The sequence below is a fragment of the Dermacentor andersoni genome, chromosome 9 (genome assembly GCF_023375885.2).
Source record: "Dermacentor andersoni chromosome 9, qqDerAnde1_hic_scaffold, whole genome shotgun sequence".
Lineage (NCBI taxonomy): Eukaryota > Metazoa > Arthropoda > Arachnida > Ixodida > Ixodidae > Dermacentor > Dermacentor andersoni.
This window is the reverse complement of record NC_092822.1, coordinates 126,273,518-126,293,328: the sequence shown is the minus strand read 5'-3', so window position 1 is coordinate 126,293,328 and position 19,811 is coordinate 126,273,518. Positions and strand designations below refer to the sequence as shown.

General features: G+C 45.8%; 1 protein-coding gene across 1 annotated transcript in view; it reads right to left on the bottom strand.

Annotated features, from left to right (window-relative positions):
• The window catches only part of LOC126529734 (uncharacterized), a 184,109-nt gene that overhangs the window by 54,017 nt on the left and 110,281 nt on the right, over positions 1-19,811 (bottom strand). The window contains exons 6-7 of the mRNA XM_055069954.2: positions 17,309-17,465; positions 3,255-3,311 (exon numbers count right to left, since the gene is read on the bottom strand). Of these exons, the coding sequence (XP_054925929.1) occupies positions 3,255-3,311; positions 17,309-17,465 (214 nt within the window). The remainder of the gene's footprint in view (positions 1-3,254; positions 3,312-17,308; positions 17,466-19,811) is intronic.

Here is a 19,811-nt window from a genome sequence, read left to right as displayed (position 1 = left end):
TAGAAGCCAGGGCTCCATGCAACTGTACATTTTCTCCTACATTTGAGACATACCTTGAGCATGTCGCAGCTATCCTTGATGTGTTCTGCAAGGCTGGGCTTCAATTAAACTCATCGAAGTGCCACTTTGGGCGCCAACAGATTAGAGTGCTAGGCCATCTCATCGATGCTTCCGGAGTACAACCCGACCCGGAGAAGGCTCGAGCAGTAATGGCTTTTCCTGTACGTTGGTCTGTCAAAGACGTTCAGAGTTTTGTGGGGCTCTGTTCTTATTTCTGAGGGGCTCTGTTCTTATTTCGGACGGTTCGTGAAAGGTTTTGCAGCAATCGCTTGACCACTCACTGAACTTCGTGCCTTTTATATGGGGTTCCTTTCAGGCTGCGGCATTTTCACGCCTTATCACGATTCTCATCAATCCACCGGTCTTCGCCCACTTTGACCCGTTCGCACCTACAAAGGTGTCCGAACTTTCGGCATTTGTTATACATTATGGTCTAAGGCAAGAATGGAGGTGCCGCGAAGCAGACCGAATAATCGAGCATGCTCGAATTTTTAGAGTCCGAAAAATCAGTTGGCGACTGTATAGCCTACGCTAGCCGGGTCCTGAAAACTGCAGAGCGCAACTATATTCAATTACCAAGAGCGAATGTCTTGCTCTCGTCTGGGCTGTTTCAAAGTTCCGCCCATATTTATATGGCAAGCCCTTGTGAGTAATCACAGACCGTCATGCGCTCTGTTGGCTTTCATCGCTCAAGGATCCCACTGGCCGGCTCGGTCTGCTGTGTGTGAGAAATGCCAGCAACGCAAAACACCATCGACGCTCCCTGCTGGGTACCTTCAACCACTTGACATTCCTGCGGAACCATTCTCTCGGGTTGGTTTGGACTTACTTCGCCCTTTTCCTCTTTCTACCTCTGGGAACAAGTGGATCGCTGTGGCCACGGATTACGCCACGTGCTGCGCCCTCATCCGAGCGCTTCCTATAAGCTGCGCCACAGATGTCACCCATTTTCTTCTACGCGACGTGATTTTATTACATGGAGCTCCGCGACAACTTCTCACAGATCGTTGCCGGACATTCCTATCAAAAGTTATCGCGGACATCCTGCAGTCCTGTGCCACGAAGCACAAACTCTCCACGTCATACCATCCGCAAACAAATGGCCTCACGGAGCGTCTGAATCGCAAGCTCACAGACATGCTCGCGAAATATGTCTCTTCAGACCACACTGGCTGGGACCTCGCTGTACCTTTTGTCACATTTGCTTATAATTCCTCGTGCCACGACGCAGCTAGTTATTCCCCATTTCTCCTTCTGTTTGGTCGAGAACCAGCACTGCCCCTCGACACAACCCTCCCTGTTCACGTGGCACGGACCAGTGAATATGCACTTGACACCATCGCCCGCTGTGCCCACGCAAGGAAAATTGCCCGTGACTGCCTTCTGAAATCCCAAGAGAGTCAAAGGTGTTTGTATGACTGGTGACACCAAGACGTTCACTTCCTGCATGGTTCTTTGGTGCTTCTACAATCCCCATCACGTCATGTCGACCTGTCAGAGAAACTGCTGTCTCGTTACACAGGCGCATACCGAGCGCTTCGTGCCGTGACTTCCGTCACCTATGAGATCGCCCCTGACACCCCAACTGCTTCCCAGTCCAGAGATATTGTGCACGTTACACGAGGTGGATGTCTCATTTTCCCTTAATTAACGTTACACGACTCAAGCAGTATCACCCTCCCAGTGATGACATTTAGACGCTCCGGGACGTCGCGTCTGCCACCGGGGGATTATGATACACGCGTGTGGTATTTGATTGATTGAACGAGGCGTGTGGGCACCATCACTTGAGAAAACAGGAGGAAGAATGAACGGGGCCCACGCTGTGAATATAACCGGTCAGCGTTGCAACTGCTGTTGTAAATATAACCGGTAAATAGTTGCTCGTCTTACTGACTCGTCCTTCGCGTAGCAATATTCATTGATGCAGCTTAATAAATGGGCTGAAGTAAGCGAAAGTCTGTCAAAATTCAATAAGAACTGTGTACATTCGGAAGACGCCGCCTATCGTCTGCACTCGCTCGGTTGTGGCCGCCCACGTAGGAATTAAACTATGGCCACCCTGTTTATCAGTGTCGTAGCCATTGGGTCTCGCTAATTTTGATTACTTTTGAACACTCAACTGCCCTCGAACCACGACACTTAAGGTCAGACCACACGCACGCTTGCCAGCGTGTACTCACCTCTAGCTGCTCCTGTCTAGATGCCTTGACAGACTTGGCTTCGTATTGAGCTATCGATAGCGCTTCAAAATGCGCAAGCTGGATGTGGCTACCATCCATCGGTCAAGCTGGTGCAGCACAAAGCCAGTCCACACCATGTATATAGCAAGGATAGACTGTAGCACGAGCATTCACGCAAGCCCTGTTGTGCAAATGCTGCGCATGCACACTACTATTTTAGTCACCACAGCAATACAGTTGTACGTAGCTGCAGTCTTCTACATAGCATAAATACTACAGCTGCCGCAAAGTGCCGCGACGAGTCTGCTCACGCAGCGTACACTCTAAAAGAAGTTTACACCCTTTGGGGTGTATATCTGCCACACAACTATAATCGTCATCTGCCTTGCTTGCGCTTCCTTTCTTGAAAACGCCGTGCCCACTACTTTCCTGTCGGCAATGCTCTGTCATGCTGATAACGCACATGCCGTTCGTTACTAGGAAGTACGGGGCTCACAGCGTTAAAGAAGGGAAATGCGGACAAGACAAATGACGTTTATCGTTGTGTGGCAAGATACGACTCAAAGGGTGTAAACCTTTCTTAAAGTGTAGTGCGGCTTGCTGAGGACAGCAGTGTTTGGCACATCGTAGGCACCAAAATCAGAAATAGTGGCATCTATGTGAACACCCAAAACCAAATTTTAAATGCGTGCCACGGTGACGTTTGGTAGGTGTGGCTACGCCCCACTCGGGCATAGCAGTAGAAGGCATGGAACAGGAGCAAAGAGGGATCATTCAGACGCGACCTTAGATGGCCAATAAGTAACTGCCGTTCAGCAGAAGCAAAGCATCTGCTCAACGCACTGATGTACTTTTTGTGGCACAGTATTTATGAAATCGCCCATTTTAACAAGAAATGGCTTGGGGGCCTCTTTATATGTTGGGTAGTTATGAGTAGTGCCAGTGTTCGTCTGCATCACTATGTCACGTGCACAGGCACTCACTGCACACACGCAAGGGGAACACACTTACCCGAACACAGTAGTTCCCTGCGGTCAAGTTTTCAAACAGCACCACCACAGAGAGGTTCTGCGAAGGCAAATCAAGCATCTATCAAAAATTATGCAACTGACTGGCACTTGCACTAATGCAGCAGCCGCTCATCCATACCAGGTGTATGTCTGGGTTCCAAATATCGCTGAATTTGACATGTCAAGCCGGTTTCCTTTGTAACATTTTACTAAAAACCAAACATGCATGTCAGCTTGATATCTTTTTGTCAGCCTTCTTTATTTGTTATGCAGGAATATTCAAACTGCATGTAACCGAAAATTTCACACCTATAAAGCATTCTCAGCATGAAAAACAAAATATTTGAAGGTGGCATCACGGGCGTCCCACTACTGTTTACGGCACTGTTTTTCGACTGCACAGTCCAATTCAGCGCTAATATAAGTAACTAATATAAGTTGTGTCAAAAACATTTCTGCCTCATTTTAGCATGCTTAAATGTAAGTACCTATCTTGCGTTTCTTACATTGTCCGTAATAGAAAAAGATATTGAAAAATTCGAAACACTCCCCAAGAAAAGCTTTAAAATTTTGATGCGCCTTTGTGCATTTTCTATTTCCCACAGAAGCTTGGCAACAGTGTCAAATACAGAACGTTACTTTTGCAACACTTCTGCAAAAAATTGTGTTGCTACAAAAAACACAACACAATATCGTTAAAAAAACAACTTTATCCAATAAGGGCAGTCTCAAAAAACAAAAAAGAAGAAATCTCCAGTCCCAGTTCTTCAAAAAAATTTGGGTGGAAGTCCACTTATGTCAGATAAAACATGGGTGCGTTATTTTACCTCATTTGCTTTATTCACAATACATAACTTTTCAAAGCGGCCAATGTTGAGTATGCTGGCTTTGGTGCTACAAGGACTTGTTTCAGTTTGTTAACGCTTGCTATCTGGGAAAAAAATCCAAGAAAAAAAATAAAAGCAACGGTTGCCACAAATGAAGGAAGCTTTACCTGGGTTTTTTACTGTGGCCAGTATATTGAACGTGTTTTCTACTCTGTTTCCTGGGACGCAACAAAGAACAAACTCAACACTGCTTGCGGTGCTCTGCTCGACTGATTGGGGGAACACATCCACACATGCCACAATTGAATTTCTGGCACAAGTGGCAATGACTTCCATTCCAATAAGCTCTACCGACGATGCTGCTCAATGGCTTCAGCAGGCTCATGAAGCAGCGCAACATTCTTGAAGTTACCACTAAATTGGGGGACCATCTCAGGCGCTGGGTGAATAAAGCCAGTGCTTCCAGACCTCAGGTTGTGCAAAGATGCTTGGTGCTCAATAAGTCCGCCCATACCGTCACAGGCTTTCGTTCCATACCTGGCAGTGGAAAATAACCCCCTTGCAGACATGCACTTGGAGCGGCACAACTCATACAGTTGCTAGTTATTTTTTAAATGAATAGAATGCGTCATACATTGCCTTGAGATGCTCTCTCTGGCCACTCGTGATAACTGACACAACCTCCTTGCTCGGGCTCTACCGAGAGCACCCAAGTTAATCCTTGGAGAAGTAGTTGAGCTCAGCTTGTACATTCAATGGGCTTAACCTTAATCTTATGTACAGATTAAAATCGAACCACATGCCATGCTTCTCGTGCCAATTTCAAGCCTTTCTGAGCATGTATGTCCTGATAGCTGGTATTGCCTCTTGAATGCGTTCGCTTTAAACTTCAGGTGGCATGATGGTTAAGAGATGGAGGTGTTCTCAATAGAACCCTGAAGCCTTGTACGCTTGCTTCAAGCTAGTCAACCAGCCGGCGCATGCCCGACATTCTGTCACAGATGGTCCAGGTATTCCGTCGCTTACGCATGCAACGCCTAAAGTCGAGTGCATCTTCATCACCATGATGCTTTTAATCTCAGCCCATTTTTTCTTTTTGTAAGATCATCTGCTTCGTTTGTGAATGGAAGATGGTGGCTTCAATGGTGAAACATCAGAAGAAAGCTGGACGTACCTGTTCAGGTAACGAATCACTTCATCTTCCTCAAGGAAGGCCTCATTTGTTTCATTACGAGTCGCAGTAGATGAGGACACAATTTCTTTGAGGCATGCGAACCAGTGCTGGCAGACCTCATCAGTGTCGTAAATATCCTCAGCTTCAGACAGTAACTTCCACAGGGAGGCAAACATCCATTACATTCACAGAACAAAACATTTTTTCTTAGTCATCTGCACAAATAATCAGCACAGTACACTCGAGCCGAGCTACGAGCTGCATGCATCGCGCCTAGTGAACAGCTAGCAGCCCAAGTCAAAAGGAACAGTGCCACGCTCTTGCTGTCGCTTTTTCAACGCTGCTGTCATGACTGAGCCTCCAAAATGTCTCACGGTTATGTGTTTTACGAACAAAGCCGTTTAAATAATTTCACTCTGAAAATGTGCAGGCCACACTCATTGAAGGAGAACGTCCGTCTGGCGCCACCAACCACCTCTCCTGTTCTCGGCACGGGAAAGCATGTTAACAGGGTGCTTCATAAAACCACAAATTAAGCAGCTTCAGCAGCTTTTGGCTCGGTAAAGCCTCACTGTACTCTTTCGGGCAGCTGAAATGCAGAGGCAAAGGTTGTGGCAATACAGGTAGACACTACCTTTGATCAATGTGCAAAACCTGTGATAGCAGGAAACGAGATAAACGGCTTGGGAATGTTAGGAAACAGTTATCTCCTCAGATAATTTTTCTTAATGTTATTTACAGCACAGCGTGGTGCTGAAGAAGGTTCCACTGCACATGGGGTAAGAACAGGGGCCGCAGGCAGCGAAGTAGCTTCTGTGACCCCCAACAATGGCACACCTGTTGATTATGGCCATCGCTCAGTCATTTATGGATTAGCCAAGTCATGCCTTGGCGGAGCTTACAGGCACTTTGCCAAGTGCACCAGGCAGGTTTTGGCCAAGTTAGCCAAAGCATGCACTCACGATGTCTTGCGTAGTATTTTAACAAGCGATTAATGAGGGTGTAAACGCGATGCCCACAGAAGATATACCATTTCAGCACGTAAACCGTGCGCCAAGAATACTATGTTAGGGAACCTTTCGGGCTTCGAGAAAAATTTAAAATACGATTGTAACACTACGCGATGGCACAAAGAAACAGGAAACAAAAGTGGATAGCCGCCGGACTTTTCTCATTAGTACTGTGAAATGCCATCGCAAAATAAAGTGAAAGGTCAAGTAATCGCGCAATTTACTACTTGTCACTTCTGGCACCATTGTGGCTGTTGGTGAGAACAGTTCTCCATGCCACCACCAATGTTACTAGGAAAGGCAACTCTTCAAAAATTCCCATGAGATAACCATAGCACTGCAAAGCCTTCCCATCACTGTGTGGTGATGCATTGTGCAACTTCGAAGAGCACTCGCTTGAGGCACCTGCAGAACAGCACCGTCTTGCTCCATGTTGCGAATAATACGCCATATACACAATAATGCGGCAGTGTTCCAAGTGAGGAGAACAAAGAAGGCACGAAGTGTACAGTGCCAACCTCCCCAGCTCGCAAAACCTGCTCTTCTCGCACAAGCCGTAGAAGCAGTGCTAGCGAAAATAAAAATGAAAAAAATAATGGGTTATATTCATGTAATGAACACAAATACAACAGGAGGCATATTCTCTGGCCAGCCATTTAGGAAAAGAACTCGCATTATATTCATGCAAATATGGTATGTTGGTTGTAGGCTGCAAACTTTGGAAGGCAGCAGCACACCCACACGACACAAAGAAAATCTGAGAATACGTATTTCTAGAAAACAAGCCCCAAGCCCTTTAGCAGCACGGAAATGAGAACTGTACCTTTACGTACAGTGTGAACCGATAGACAACGAGCAAAGCCACCGCGAAAGCGAGCATACCCAACATCGGTCCCTTTGGCCCGTTTCATTTTGTGAATAAAGCTAATGAGGAAACATATAACACACCAATGTTTTCCCTGATAGAAGCAAACCTCCGTCCGAATTTTCATTCTATTTTTTTGAAAATGTACTTTTTTTGCAATAGTTTATTTCTATAATTATTTTTTTGTCTTGCACTTTTTGTATAAACAGAATCTTTCACAGGGATGTTGCAAAAACAATGTCCAATATTTGACACCCTTTACAAGCTGTTGTGTGAAATACAAAACAAGCAAAGGTGCATCAAAGTTAAACTTCTCCCCTACGAGGTGTGTGCAAAATTTTTTTTATAATTTTTTTTGTGGGGAGGGGGGAACAGCATAAAAATGTGCACATGGGTTACTTACATTTAAGTGTACTAAAACAAAGAAAAACAGAAGAACTTATTTAGTTTACGCTGAATTCAACTGTGAAGCTGGAAAACATTGCAGCAAGCAGTAGGACGCCCACTGTGCTAGTACTTTAAATGTTTTTTATTATTATTTATTATTATTATTGATAACATTGGGAGTGCCTTACAGGACTGAAATTTTTGGTTTTGTGCATTTGATTATGCTTACATAAAATATTATTGAAACAATACCAAATAATTATGTTAAAGGGGCCCCGAATTGCTTTTCGAACACAGTAAGAAAATGTTTCCTGTCTGTTGTAGAGGCTGCTGCAAACATGTGAGCCAAATATTACTGTACTGTATGCAGCAACGGGTTTACAATCTCCTGTGAAACACATTAAAAAAATCCCTTGCTTTTGCTCCTGCAATGTTGACATGCAGTGTCATCGCAAAGCAGCTGGACCCACCAAGGCTATTGGCTCATTTCGTGGTCGAGGGAGTATTCTCAGTAATGCGTAATTGTTAATTTTTAGATAAATTAATGATAAATACATAGTTCTGCGATATGAAAAAGACAAAAATAATTTAATCTTTGCACTCTGTCTGCTGGGCACGACCTCTGAGGTGGCACTGCATAGCATAGTTTACTGCGGCCGCCATGGGGCAGCGCGACACTCGACTTATGGCTCAGGCTTTGACCTCTTGGCTTCTCCGCTGTGCAACTTAAAGTGTATTAACGGAGACACAAAGAGAGAGAAAGCGAGGTATCAATGTGATAACTCCACAGATAGTTGAAAGATTTTTTTTAAATATTCCAGCATGAGATTTGTGAGTCAACACTCTTTAATAGTGAGGCCATTCCATGCTTAGCGCTTTAAAGGGCCCCTCACCAGCTCTGGCCATTTTGAGCTGACAAGCATAGTGTGTACAAAGCACGCTCACGATCATGTCTGCTAAGAATGGACACTTTGCAAAAAAGCTGCTGTGCATGTGCAAGTGCCCCTTATGCAGTTGGAAAGCTAGCAGACGACTCCCCACCTGGCAGGGCATTCTGGCACGCTCAGGCAAGCTCCCGTGTCCACGTTTCTGAATGCCATGCCAGCGCACTGCGCCACGTATGGATGTACGAATTACTATGGCAAGACTAATGTTATTTTTGTTATTTAGTTGTTTCCGTCCAAGCAGCGGTACCCGCTAAAAAGAGTGCCGTGGGTGAACGCCACAAAGCAGTTGAACGCGGACGGCTCAGTTTGGAAACCCGGGATTTGGATTTGCAGCGAGCACTTTATAACAGGTATGCGTCATGAATTTTGGTCTGTCATGAGCCCTTTGTATTAATATCTGCCCTTCTTCAATCCTAGGCCAGCTTCAAACTTTTCTAGACACCCTGACTGCGTGCCAACTATCTTCACATAAACCTGAACTTCTGGTCAGGCTGCGGTGCAGCGGCACGGTCGCTGCATGGATAAAGATGCACGTAGGAGCACATTAATGACAGCAAAATAGGATTTCCGTGTGGCATCTGTGCACCGGTGTCCGCTAGTGGGTTCAGAGTGCGCTTTTGTGCTCGGTGTATGCTTGAAGCTCTCGGCGTGTGGGCTCGCTTCGTCGGCATATCGCATGTTTAAATCGTGCCTGTGTGTGCGCGCCAGCTAATGCACGCATTTTTATTGCCAGACGAAACGAAAATCAAGGGCCAGATTTGCTAACGATTATTTTTAAAATCATGTCATAACGTCTCGCACGTCACTACACATTCGACCGCACATAGATTGGCTACTTGATGCAACGAGTAGTACGACATAAATGCAGTCTGTTGGAAAATAGGGCGCAAAGTCCGCGATCATTCTATGCTGCTAATTGAAGTGTGAGATAAGTGAGTGATACGAAGCGAAGGCCAGCCGACCGAATGCGGCCAGCTTCGGCAGCTGTCAACGCGACAGGTTGTATGTGTTAGCGTCTACCCAAGCCACTCGATCCAGTTCATCCCTGAACTTCATTTTAGCTTTGTTTTAATAGATACATGTAACAGTTTGCGCAGCACTAAATGTGCACTGTAATGCATATAGTTCAGCTTCTACAACACTGCAGGAAGAGAAAACCAAGAGTGAATCTACAGACATCAAATTCAATGGGGTAAATGCAACCTGCCTGAACAAGAAGCCCTTGTGGGTAACTGACACTCAGATTGAGTGTAACGTTCTTCACGTAACCCTCTTTTTTTAAATGCCAAACCACGATGAACCTGACGCACGGTCGTGGTTGTTGAGTGCACGGAGCTGGGCACCTGGTGGCTGGCAATCGAGCATCGCGAAAAGTCACAAGTCCATCCCGTGTCCAAAAAAGAAAACGGAATGCAGTCTTCCTCCATCATTTCGACACGACGTAAGGAGGATAAGCAAACAATGCAAGCTGAATTTCATGCCATGAAGCTCAATGGCACAGGTAGCAACAAGGCAGCGACGGGAAATGTTTTCCACACAAATACTCTTGCACCCATTGCCCCGAACGCTTCCTCAGGCCTATGGCAGGGGGCGCTCACTTTTCTGCAAAGTGTCCATTACATCGTTATGCGCCGCAGAAAGAGCTGAAATTTCAAACTAAATGCCATATGCCCTCCTCCTCACAGGCGCCACGCTCGAAGACGGGGAGATGACATATATCAGCAAGGGCACTTGTGTACATGTATATGCTGTGATGTCACTCATGTGGACACGTGACACTTCGAGAATTATTCGAGGCAACATCTGTTATTTGTGTAATCCATTGCTTCAATAGACGAATTGAAGTTTAGAAAAATAATAGAACACACAAGCCGAATGTCAGTGTGTTCTTGTTTTACTTCACACCGCAGCAAGAGTCATGTACTTCCATTTCGGGTGCTTGTTCCCACGTTATGCACTTACGCATGCTGAGAGCGAAACTATGTCACTTTCTGCCATGTTCCCGTGCCAAATCATGCTTTGTGATCTGCTTGTGTCTGCCTCAGTGTATGTGTAGCCCTGACTTACACTGCTAGTTGGGTGTTCTCGTGCACAGTGCACAAAATCGTGCACTGTACAAAATAACACAAACGCAACAGCTAGTATGCAATGCCATCAGCGGAAGTGCACGACTAGGCACAAACGCGAGGAGAAAAAAAATGAAGGCGGCGCCTGTGACGTATGCGTCACATGGTCCTCGAGGTCGGTATGAGAGAACATAGGGAAGGAATTTCGCTTGCGGAGGCTAGACGGGGCAAGTGGAGAGAGCGTCTGAGTTGGCAATGACGCTCGCCTCCTGAACTCATGGGTTCGCGACACTGAAATATTTCTACCTCGGCTAACTATGAACCAATCGGAAAAATTATTGCAGTAGAACACTCCCAAAAGGGGATGTAACAACTTCCAGTACATAACCAAAATTTGCTATGTGGCCTGGTGAAGGGCCTTTAAGCGAACATGCATGTTTGATCTCCTGTGGAATCGCCCTAGCACTAAGCAGAACATTTGCATAATCATGCAAAGGGTCTGGTCAGTGTGAGCAGCCTGCAGCTATTGCAGCAACTTGAGCGAGAATATTACACACGACTTATTCGCTGGGACTATTGTTCAATAAAACCTACTTGCATTTACTTAATATTTTTACGTTACATAATTTTTACTTAATTTACTTTACAGGGATAACAATTCCCAAATACGAATACGGAGCCACCAGCTCTAACTTGATCACCAAAGTCACGTTTTCAATAAGTTGAGGGGCACTAACATTGAATTAACACTTCAAGCTGGGCGAGTTCGTGATTGAGCATGTTCCTAGGGGTGGGCAGCGCAACCCGGGTGTACTTCCTTTGTCTTTTGTCTGGGTTGCGCTGCCCACCCCTAGGAACATGGGCATCAACGTAACACCTGCAAAAGGGGCAGTTCATAATCGTCTACATCAATCTTTTCTTCTATGTGGTTGGCTATGGTGGCAGCCTAGTGACTTTTTCGCGACCTTTTAAAGGGCCTCTCAACAGGCCCCACAGCAAATTTTGGTTATATGCTGAAAGTTGTTACGTGTCCTCTAGGAAGCATTCTGCTGCACAAATTTTTCAAAGCGGCTCAATAATAGCGGAGATAGAAATATTTCAGTGCCGCGACCACAAGATTCCAGGAGGCAAGCTCCACTGCTTAGCGAGGCATTCTCTCCACTCACCCCGTCTAGCCTCCGCAAGCGAAATTCCTTCCCTGCGTTCTCCCATACCGGACCTCGGGGATCGCGTGATGCACACGTCACGAGCCCCGCCGTCTCCTCTTTTTTTTTTTTTTTTTCTCCTAATTATTTTTCGACGCTGTACACGAGCTGTTGTGACTGTCTGGTTTCGCACTGCGCATGATTTTGCGCACTAGCAGCAAATTCAGCGCTACACGAATACTGAGGCAGAACAAGCGGATCACAGAGCAGATCACGCCGCTGAAGAACGGTAGAAAATGGCATAGTTTCGAATCCTGCGCACGTGACTGCACGGCCGTGCGAACAAGCAGACGAAGTGGAAGTACCTACTCTCTTGCTTCGGTGCGAAGTAAAACAAAAACACGCAAACATTCCGTTTGTGTGTTTTATTATTTCTCTAAACTTCAATTCGTGAATTCCAGCAACAAATCTCTTTTTAAAGCCCTGAAAGATGAAGAACGACGACTTCTTTGGGAACGTAACCTCTATCGGCTTGACAAGCCGCTTGACATCCAATTGCACTCTGCGCGAGTTGCACATTGAGCCGCATTTTATTGCGGGAGACTACATGCATACCATTAATGATGTTGAATTTCAAATGCCAAGGGAAACGCAACGCTTAGCAATGATGCAGTTCCGACAATTTTGCCCAACCTGCATGCATATTTGACACGAGAAACGTCGGCTCCGCAAAGCGGCATTAATTGCCATTAATTGCCTTAGCTATTGCAATCTTGCCAAGAACGTCATTGGATCAAACGTTCAAGAGTAATTTGTAAGCTCGCTTTTGACAGTTGAAAACCAGATTGCTAGTTCGTACAAGCAGCAGCAGTTGGCTTGTCGCATGATGAGAGATCTTGAAGGCACCGAAGGTTCGCTTGATAGCAGCTCTCTAACTGTACTCGACCACCCATACATAATTAACTGTAGTGACTCAAGGCTTACTTATTATGCGGCAGGCTTTGTTGCAAGGAAGTGTGTACTGAAAACAAAGTGTAATGCATGCATGACACAGCTTCTGCTGCCTGCTTCAGATGGAAAGTGCTTAAATGTTGCCATTTTCACGAAATTTTGCGAATTCGCTGTTTTTCTCTACCCTTCACTGAAGCTTTCTGTGTTTATCAGAAAGTTAATTCTTGCTAAAGCAGCCAGTGAAAATGTCTTCAAGTTCACTGATAAACACAGAAAGCTTAACTACACAGAAATTACACAGAATTACACAGAAAAAATTAACTACATCCAGACAGCATTATGGATCTGTTGGCAGTCATCAACAGTAGCAGCATTGGTGGTGTTGGTTGTGGTGAACATTGCAAGGTATTAACGCGAATGTGATCAGTTTTTTCTTCGTCACACGAATGCACTTCTACATCAAGGGTCTGAATAAGTCGCATGATGAGAAACAAAGTGCACGGCAGCAACTGAAGTCAGTTACATATGGCTGCAGTGCCATAAATGTATGCTGCCATTCTGGTGCCTATTCTAATGCATTGTGTTAATTTTTGAACTAATGTGCAAATAAGAAACTGTTTTTGAACAATTTGAATAAATAACATGTGCTTTTGGTCCCACGTCTAATGACCGCAAGCTGGGAGAAATGGAGAACAAGATGTGTACAGCAAAAGTGTTGTATTTCTTGAATGCCACCCGTAAACCCAACGTAGAGTGAGCTCCCAAACATTTGCGTAGTGTATTGGTAAAAGTAATTATGCATTCAAAGCTAGTCTATCTTGTCGCGTTTGTGACAAGTTGTCATATAAGGGCAGCGGTGACTGCGAAGTAGCAGTGGGTAAAAGCTGGAAGAGAAAGAGTGATCATGTAATCGCTGCCTGCTCAGTATACATGGAAGTGAGCTGCAGATTTTAACATGTAAATTTAGAGCGATGCTAAGATTTTTTTGATTGAATAGTGTTTTACACGCCAGCCTGGCCAGTAGCGTACATGGAACTGCTGAAATAAAGGGATGGTACAGTGTGCACATATTCAGTCATTTTGCACAGAGAACAGAAAACGTGAGAAAAAGAATGGGTGTAAGGAAATATGATAGAATGTCTCATGGGTGCACCCATTCATACGCGACGTGGCTTCGAGCGTGCTCAGAAGCAGATAGCGGTGCCGGTTACTGTAACCGCTCCATTTGCATACAGTACTGAAGTAATCAGCCGAGCTGTCTTATACTTCAGGCACCTCCCATTAACAAGCGCACCTGTGCGGATGCGCTTTCCTTATGAACAGATTTTCCTTATGAACAGTGAACTCGCTAAACCAATGCACCCCTTTTTGTTCCTAGCTTCGAACTGAAACATGGGACACGCCAACATTTCTTCGTTCTGTGCGCGCATATGGACGTGTTTTTGTTATGTACCGGCTAGCGAGTTTGTCCTAAGAAATCCCCTTCACTACAATGCTGCGCCGCTGCAAGCTGCAGTGCAGCCAGCGGCATTTGCCAAAAGTGGTCAACGCCAGAGCCGCCGCATCGTTCCACGCTTAAAGGCCCGCTCCCAAGAAGCCGCTCGCGCCACTAGAAAGCCTTCGAGTTCACTGTACCCCTGCAGTAAAATGGCTATATTTTCTGCTACTTTTCACTTTACTGGCTACTGGAACACTGAAACTATATTCATGCCCACACAGAGTTCTGCATTTTACTTGGTTCGAAACCCAGGCACCATGCTCTTTGTAGAGCAGCAGCAAAGAATGCTATACAAATACCAGAACCCACATGTCCATGAAGCCCCAGATCACAAAGCACCGCAAATTACTACAAACACCCAAAAGACTACAAATTTGGTGCCTTTTAGAGAACTGAAGAGAAGGTGAAACTTTAAGAGCGGTTTTATCAAAACTATTTTCTTGCTTTTCTGCTCAATTTCTGGAGCTGATTTCTTTTGTTACCATTTAGCCTTTTTTTACTTTTTTTTTGTCACATTCCTTGGGCTACAGCGCAGGTCATGACAGTATCGCTTTTTTATCACGACTTTTTATAAACTTTATAATGTGGCCATTCGTTCACACCGAAAGTGCACTTGATGCAAAGGTAACATAATAAATGACACTCCGAAAAATCTGTGTCTTGTAAAAAAAAAAAAAAGGAAGACTGTCGCAACCTTGACCACACATTTAGCTATGCAGCCAATACTCAACGAGCCTTCTATCACATCTTTTTTAATTTCCCCTGGCCCTCCAGAAAGTTCAAGGAAGAAAAATTCTGCTCAATAAAATGTTCCCAAGGTATTCTTCTGAAACTTTTATGGAAGCATCACGGAGACATTTTAAACATTTGTGCCAATTTTCAGCAAAATCCATGAAGAAATAGGCAAGTTGATTTTCAAAGCCCTTAGCAACATGGCGCCACCACATCCAGCAAGGCTAGGGATTGTGTGCGATTGCCCATCTCGTCTGAGTCGCACCTCATTATCTGCACTTGCTGCTGACTCCTAAACAGAACACAACTTTACTCGTACTAGGTGCGGTTATTGTAACCATAGTAACGGCATCATCAAACAGCGCAGCTGTGGCTCCTGGCAGGAAGACTACAATGTAAAGAAAGCTTCCGGTCATGCGGCGGGATGTAAACTGCGTTTTGACTGAAAGCAGCATAAAGCCTCAATGTGTGAGTGAAAGGAGAAAGCTTATGCCTCTTTTACCTGCTTTATTTTGAATTAGTAAGTTGAATAACTTTTCTTTGGCTGTGTCAATTTTCAGTTTACCTTTTTTTTTGCATTCTCTTTGGGATAACACAAGGAATGTGCTGTGGTGCAGAAACTGGCAGGCAAAATAGTCGCAGGGTCCCTTGGAACTGCACCTGAGCAAACGATTAATGCAGCACCTGGTGGCGTCGCTGTGGCTCAAGTCTCAGCACGCCACAACCGAGATTTTTGAGCGTGCCAAGGGCACCGGGCCTCATGGGCTAGCTTGCATCGCCATGCCTGGAGAACCACAGAGGCCAATTGGAGCATGCGGCAGTGCAAGTGCTTCGGTAACAAGAGGTCTTGTTGCAGTAACCAGCGGCAACCATGGTATCTACGCTATGCAGCAGTGTGGCCTCCAGGATTGTACAAATTTGTCGTTGCAATCTCCGAGGCCACGCCGAGGAGCCACACGTTCAGTGATGCGTCACTTCCGGCAAGCAGTAATAGCAGCGTTTCTTTTTATTTTATTTTTTTTTCACTTTCAATATCAAAAACAGCTATTCTTGTAAGCTTTTTGTGAGACATACACTTGTATTTCAAAAGTTAAATTCTGCATGGAGGCTTCTTTATGTCTACACTATCTTAACCCTTTGAAGGTTTTCGCCGTACATGTACGGCGGTGGTTTTCTGTCCCGCAAGGTCTTTGCCGTACGGGTACGATTCCGACCCTACATTTGAAATTTCGTGCCATAATGACGATGCATGCTCACCGAGAGGTGCTACCACCTCATAGCACTTACAAGATACGTTTCAAATTGGTGCTACCTTCTTGGGGAGATAAACAGAACTGATGGCTAGCTTCAGCGTGTCGCTCAGACTGCGGCAACGCCCCTTTGGCGGTTTCGGTTTCGCCGCGTGATCGCAACGGAGGCGCGCCAAACGTCATTTTTTTCTTTGTCGGCACTCTCTTGCAGGGCGGTGGAAGTTGATTTCTATCTTTATTGGCGCTGCTCTTAGCTTGTTTATCAGCGCCGTTCGCGAGGTATTCTCGCTCTCAGTGGTAACGCGCTTTCATGGTTTCGGTTCCGCTGCGTGATCGCAACGGAGGCGTGCGAAACGTGATTTTTCTCTTTGTCGGCACGCTATCACAGGGGCAGCAGAAGTTGATTTCTATCTTGATTGGCGCTGCTCTTAGCTTGTTTATCACCGCCGCTCACGAGGTATTCTCGCTCTCTGCGGCAACGCGCTTACGCAAGAGGGTGCCTCAGACCTCTGCCCAAGGCAGCCGCGCGCAAGGATGTCATGTGTGCACCAACACAACTCCTCGCTCCGAGAGAACAGACACGCATTTTAGGTGTGCAGACTGCGATAAGGCGCTGTGCGTAGACCCGTGTTTCAAGGAGTACCACGCTCGGAAATACTATTGAACATTTTGCAGTTCTGAGTGATGCCGAAACCAAAATACTGTTCCTAATTATTTTTTACTATTTATTCCTGACTTTATACATTTTGTACAGTCAAGATCCGTAATAAAGTAATTTAACCACCTGGGAAAGTTTTTTTCACAATAATTCGACCCTCAAAGGGTTAAACTAGGCACTTTCTTCTATTAACCGTGCAAAATTTGGTTGCAGTTGGCGTTTAATGGGCACACCGCCAATGCCAGCCCATCACCTCCTCAATTTTTCATAGTACGATCGGTGCTGCCTAATTTGACGACAGGTCATGCCAAGACGCCACACTGGTTTTCGATGTTCTGCGTTTCGCTTTGTTTTTGGCCAGCAGTGATGGCAACATATCTTTTCCTTTTCAGCATGAAAGACATCCATCTTTGTGAGATTGTCACAATGTGCACAAACCAATATTGCCCGAATTTTGCAGGAAGGCTGCTTTACATCTATGTTATTTGAAACTGCAACAGTCCAAAACTACAAGCATTGGCCAGTTCCTTCCTCGCACTACTTACAGCAATGGTCTTTGTCTTTTCGCCTGCAAAGATGATTCCAGTGAGGCAGGGGGTGGACTGGTCCCCCTCGCTGCTCATCACTTCCCACAGACCCACGCGCAGCTGTCCACACTGGGGCGTCTTGTCCTCAAAGAGGTTCACGGATGCCGTAATGCTCCTGCAAGGCCAGGCAAGTTTCGACACACAAGGCTAATCAAAGGCACAAATTCGTGATGTATCAGCTCAACAGATACAGATGAAAAAAAAAGTGACGGACACAAGTGCCGTCTTTCAACTGAAGGTTTATTACAAACATGTTACAAGTATATGCAAGGCAGGTTGTGCCAAAACACAAAAAACAGACAAAAAGAACCTTAAAAGAAATGTTCATAAATTAATCAATGCCTCGACAACAGCAACCATGTGTGATTAAACATGATCCAAGAAAGCACATTTATCTTGTGGTAAGGACAATGGCGTAGCTAAGTCATCTGGCACCCGGGGCCCATAGGTCTTCTGTCAACCCCCCCTCCCCTCCCCCCCTCTGTATCGTATCTTGGGCCTGGTCTGTTAAACATGACGGGAGAAGCGAGCAAGAATTGGCAGACGTTCAAGCAGAGATTCGAACTCTTCCTTGCGGCATCAGAACCGGATGACAAGAAGCGATCAGTGTCGTCGAAGACAGCGCTGTTTCCCAGTGTTGCAGGTGAAAACGCCATCGAGATATTTAATACGCTCAGCTTTGCAGAAGGCTAAGACAAGGCCAACTACGCAACGGTCATTAAGAAATTTGACGATTACATCAAGCTGCAGACCAACGAAGTACATGAACGCTACATATTTCGGAAAAGAGTTCAAAGCCAAGGTGAGCCATTTGAACACTTCTTGCGGGACCTCAAGCAACAGGCACGGGCGTGCAATTTCGGCGCGCTTCAGGATTCTATGGTCCGAGACCAGATTGTGTACGGAACCAACGACGACAAGGTGAGAGAAAAGCTTCTCAGGGACTGTGAGTTGACATTGCAGAAGGCTGAGCATGTCTGCAAGGCAGCCGAAACATCGGCTCTCCGCCAAGAAACTTGGGAACGAGGTCAAAAGCAAGTAGACACCATTCGCTAAGCATTCTCGAATCCAAAAATGGCGCAAGCCAAGATGTACAAATGCTTCAAGTGCGGACGCACACATCAGCCTAGAGACTGTCCCGCGTGCGGACGAACGTGCAGAAAATGCCAAAGGAGAAACCACTTTGCGATTTGCTGCAGAGCCCCCGAGCTGGTAGGTGAAATTCAAGATCACAAAGATGACTTCAGCATCTTAGAGGTGTCTGCAAGAGCCGTCATAAGCGAACGCGACTGGATGGTTCGAATGAACGTCAATAACGTTTCGGTCGAACTAAAAGTCGATACAGGGTCTCAGGTCAAGTTGATGCCCATTGGAATTACGAAAGGATGCGCCCAAGCCCTGAAATGAAGCAAAATAGTGTGGTGCTACATTCGTACGGTGGAGACATGATCAAACATCTTGGAGTCGTCCGAATGGAAGTAACGCTGAGCGACCGAACTGTTCCCCTCGAATTTTTTGTGGTGCGCAAAGGTCACGCAATCCTAGGCTTACAAGCAACCGAACGACTTGGATTGCTCTCGCGCGTCCACAGCGTATCACAGGACGACTGTGAAGAAATCGTGAAAGAATTTCGTCACATTTTCACTGGGACAGGCTGCGTGAACAAAGCGTATCACATGGTTCTTCGAGACAATGCCGAGCCAGTCATTCAACCAGTTCGATGCGTACCGTTGGCACTGACAAAACCATTACGGGGTGAACTTGAGAGGATGGAGCACGGCGGAATCATCACAAAAGTCACCGAGCCTACTGACTGGGTGAGTCCCTTGGTGATTGCTAGAAAAAAGAACGGGAAAATTCGTCTCTGCATTGACCCTCGGAAAATCAATGAGTGCATAAAGAGGGAGCACTACATGATGCCGCGACAAGAAGATATGGAAGCTGAGTTAGCTGATGCAACTGTATTCTCCCGCTTAGACACTAACTCTGGATTCCACCAAATCCCCTTGGATGACTCGACATCGCACATTTGCACGTTCTCAACCCCATTTGGTCCTTACCGCTTTTTACGATTACCCTTCGGCATATCGTCTGCCCCTGAGGTGTTCCAAAAAACGCAGAATGAAATTTTCGAAGGCCTTCCCGGCGTGAAAATATACGTGGACGACATTCTGGTATGGGGCTCATCGGTAGAAGAGCACAATGAACGTCTTAAATCTGTGCTGCTAGCAGCAACATGCGCCGACTTAACCTTCAATCCTGATAAGTGCAGTATCGGCGTCCATGAAATCGAGTTTCTTGGAGATGTAATCGATAAAGCAGGCATCAGGCCGAGCCAGACGCTGATTAATTGTATGCTGCACATGCCGGCCCCAGAAGACAAGCTCGCGGTGCAAAGGATGCTAGGTGTCGTCAATTATTTCGGCAAGTTTCTTCCATGTTTAGCTCAAAGAACAGCTCT